Source organism: Rhagoletis pomonella, unplaced genomic scaffold (assembly GCF_013731165.1).
Source record: "Rhagoletis pomonella isolate Grant_MI unplaced genomic scaffold, Rhpom_1.0 Rhpom_scaffold_00007, whole genome shotgun sequence".
NCBI classification, from domain to species: domain Eukaryota; kingdom Metazoa; phylum Arthropoda; class Insecta; order Diptera; family Tephritidae; genus Rhagoletis; species Rhagoletis pomonella.
In genome coordinates this window covers 25,141,865-25,145,247 of record NW_023458561.1, presented here as the reverse complement: position 1 = coordinate 25,145,247, position 3,383 = coordinate 25,141,865, and the positions used below count along the sequence as shown (strand labels likewise).

Here is a 3,383-nt window from a genome sequence, read left to right as displayed (position 1 = left end):
ATTCCAGATTTGTTTTACAAATTAACGTCCAAATAGTTCGGTAAACATTTACAGGCCTATTCTGCGTTGGTAACACAAATTTTGTTACCGGTAAATAAAGTTCCTGGTAATTTTTTAACCCTTTTCTCATTCTGCGCACTGGTCAATTTTGTTACCATTTCAAAAGCAGGTAACAAAATATTTCCCCGTGATGTATGCAACACCAGTATTTATACAAAACCAAGGAGGGTAAATCTATAGGGGCCAACTCGTTGAAGTGTGGCAAGTGAGTCTAGAAGGTTTGCGAGAGGAATTCGTGCCCGGTTTGACATCAAGTTTCGTAAAAATAAGTGGTGCCACGCCCCCTTTTTTGTACCATCCTTGAACTTTCTATCAGTTCGGAACCCAACCCGATATACATTTTTCTAACAATTTCATTAATTCAGTCAACAGTATTGTTCTTTCAAACTTTTTCATGCAATTCGCTATCAAATTAAGAAAAGGGAATTTTATTTTTATGCGTGAACAGCCAGAAAGACCTTTCTGTCACTTTTCGGAAATCAGTTTCAGAACTGAAAGTTGAAAGGTGAAAGGGGATTTCGGAAACATATTTCAACTTGCTTGTGCTACATTAGCAATCTGCAATTCGCCTTTCAGAAAAAAAAACTTCTTTCGAAAGACATTTGGGGTGTTCACAGTTCGTTCCAAATTGTGTCTGAAAATGTAGACGTCTACATTTTGAGACATCTTTAGCATCAAACTGTGAGCACCCCTTTCTAGCAGTCGTCGCAAAATCGTCTCAAAACTTTGCTGGTGTTGCCAGACATTTCTTCTTTGCGTGCTTTTTTATATGTCGCCTTTCGATTTTGTTTCTGAAAAATTGTAATTATTTAACTTAATTACCAATTCCTAATATTTTTTATTTCTTTTCCTTGATTTATTTCTTTTCATCAGAAATTGCGCTCAAATTAAATGCAAATATAGAAAACGCGCCCAATAAATAAAAAAAATGCGATTAGTATTGCCATAGTGCAACCCTGCTGCGAGGTTGCAAAATGTAGACGCGTAAAAAACATACCTTTGAGTGTGACAAAATGTAGACGGCGTCGTTTTCCGATTTTGTATGGGAAGCAACAACACCACAGATTTTACGGTTAGAAAACGTCTTAAAATGTAGACGTCTACATTTTGAGACACTATTTGGAACGAACTGTGAACACCCCAATTTACATGCGAGGTTTGACTGCCCATGCAACTGCTTTCTGATATTTCTCAATTTGACAGCCTTTTCGAAATATATTGTATACTAAGTATATTACCACGTCTGACACGCTCTTTATAATAGAAACCGACCGGGCCAAAACCGGCAGAGTTCGGATAAAGGCCATAAGGGACATAATTTTTATTGATTTTTTTGTCAAAAAAGTTGCAATTAATTTAAGGATCGACCTTATTTCGAGTAATAATATGCCCCATTGTGCTTGATTCCCGAAAATCTAAAAAAACGCATCAGGCGTGTCTAACAGCATGCAACATCTAATTAAATGCCCCTCATACTGTCAGATTTGGCTGACTACAATTTGCATACTCTACTTTTTATTTAGAGAACTTTGGCGACGGAAATTTTGCGTAGCGATTGCTAGAATTTAACTGCATGGAAAGGCTTCTGAGTAAATCCTGTTAATCACATAGCACACATACCAGTGAACCAATACAAAAACAAGTATGGACAATCCTCTATGCTATCGAGAAAGAAACAGAGTATGTTAAATGGAGTTATAAAATCACAGCTACAGGAAAGTATCCACCTGATTTTTAAAAACTGGCTTAGAAATCTGATGTATAATCCAGGAGTTAAAACTCCACCACACTAAAGGCGTCTATGGTCTGTCAAAAATCGCCTCTTGTGAATGCATCCCAACGAAGCAACGAGATCGGTGTGAAGACCTCATGTTCTATTTGCAGCTGTTAGTTTCTTCTTTTTAAAGATGCAAAATTGAATACAAAAAGTATGTAATAAGAGAGCATTTACTTATCAACGCCTGAAAACGTAAGAAAGTTGTATGGAGCAGCATTCTATGGAGATCCGCCTTTAGTGGAGGAGCTATTTTATAACGTTAACGTTAATGTAACAGGGTGAAACCAGTGTTTATCACCCTATACTTACGGTAGTGCATTCCAGTGACGTCCGGTAGTGCATTCCAGTGGAAGTTTTGTGATCTATCCCTGTTCTGACATTCATTCTTGTTTTTGTCTTGTGTTTCTGATCTAAATTTTGGTTAAATTTTACAGGGTTAAATTGACAAGTGGTTATTTGTTTTTGTTTACATTTTCCGTGCGTTTGGCGCAATTTTATCACATTTATCCCCAACTGCAGCTGTTTTCTAGACATCAGAATCAAATAAGTTTCAATTTTAAAGTACAGGATCCAGCATTCCAGCATTTAGACTATTAAATCTCAAACGCGACAGAAAATGCAATTGGGAAAGCGTGGTGCTCTGATTGTCTTGGAGGGCTGCGATCGCAGTGGAAAATCCTCGCAAAGTCGATTGTTATGTATGATTTAATTATTTATTAATTTCTAAAGTTATTTCAATGTATTAATCGTGGTTCTCAGTTGAATTTCTTTGCAATCGCGGCGTGCAAGCGAAACACTTGGTTTTTCCAAATCGCTCGTCAGAAATTGGCGGCACAATAAATGCATACTTAAAAAATACCAGAGAGTTAAATGATCAGGTAATCCACCTACTTTTTACTGCCAACCGCTGGGAATTCAAAAAGGAGATTGAGGATTTGCTCAATGCGGGTACTACCTTGGTGGTAGATAGATACTCTTATTCTGGTGTAGCGTATAGTGTGGCAAAAGGTTAGTAAATGAATATATTCTTTTATCATACTTACTAGTTGAGTTTATAATATTGCTTTACATATTTAAGGCTTGGATTTCGATTGGTGCATGGCACCAGAAAAAGGACTTATACGCCCAGATGCAGTTTTTTATCTCAAAGCGCCGATTGAACAATTAATGCAACGTGGAGAGTTTGGTGAAGAAAGGTTGGATTATTTCATTTCTTATTTGGCAATGCCTCAAGCGTGAAACAGTAATCATGGTCTCAAATATGTTTCTTTTTTAATTACCATTTTCTTGTAGATATGAGAAAAAAGATTTCCAGTTAAAGGTGGCCAGCGTTTTCGACCGGATTTGTGAAAATCAGCAACACATCTGGCATAAAATCGATGCAACTCAAACCCAAGCCTTAGTATTGGAAGATTTGAGCACAAAAGTGTTGGAAGTTATAGAGCAGGCGAAGGATAAACCGATGAAAGTGCTTTAACATTCGGCTTTAATTCATTTATTTTTTAAGTATGTATATATCTTTTCAATGTCTATTGGCTTCATACTA

General features: G+C 36.8%; 2 protein-coding genes across 2 annotated transcripts in view; one reads left to right on the top strand and one right to left on the bottom strand.

Moving 5' to 3' along the window:
- LOC118742495 (thymidylate kinase) overlaps nt 1–3,383 on the bottom strand; it is a 25,816-nt gene that overhangs the window by 21,179 nt on the left and 1,254 nt on the right. The gene's annotated exons all lie outside the window — the stretch shown is intronic.
- On the top strand, nt 2,233–3,383 carry LOC118742496 (thymidylate kinase-like). Its single transcript, XM_036474617.1, has 4 exons — nt 2,233–2,535; nt 2,597–2,845; nt 2,916–3,033; nt 3,131–3,383. The coding sequence occupies exons 1-4, from the start codon at nt 2,454–2,456 to the stop codon at nt 3,312–3,314; spliced, it is 633 nt and encodes a 210-aa protein (XP_036330510.1). The 5' UTR covers nt 2,233–2,453; the 3' UTR covers nt 3,315–3,383.

Excerpts from the sequence above, each read along its gene's own strand:
- LOC118742496 (XM_036474617.1), top strand. The coding sequence starts at position 2,454 with ATGCAATTGGGAAAGCGTGGTGCTCTGATTGTCTTGGAGGGCTGCGAT. Across the intron at positions 2,536-2,596 it reads CTCGCAAAGTCGATTGTTAT|TTGAATTTCTTTGCAATCGC; the intron begins GTATGATTTAAT and ends CGTGGTTCTCAG. Across the intron at positions 2,846-2,915 it reads AGCGTATAGTGTGGCAAAAG|GCTTGGATTTCGATTGGTGC; the intron begins GTTAGTAAATGA and ends TACATATTTAAG.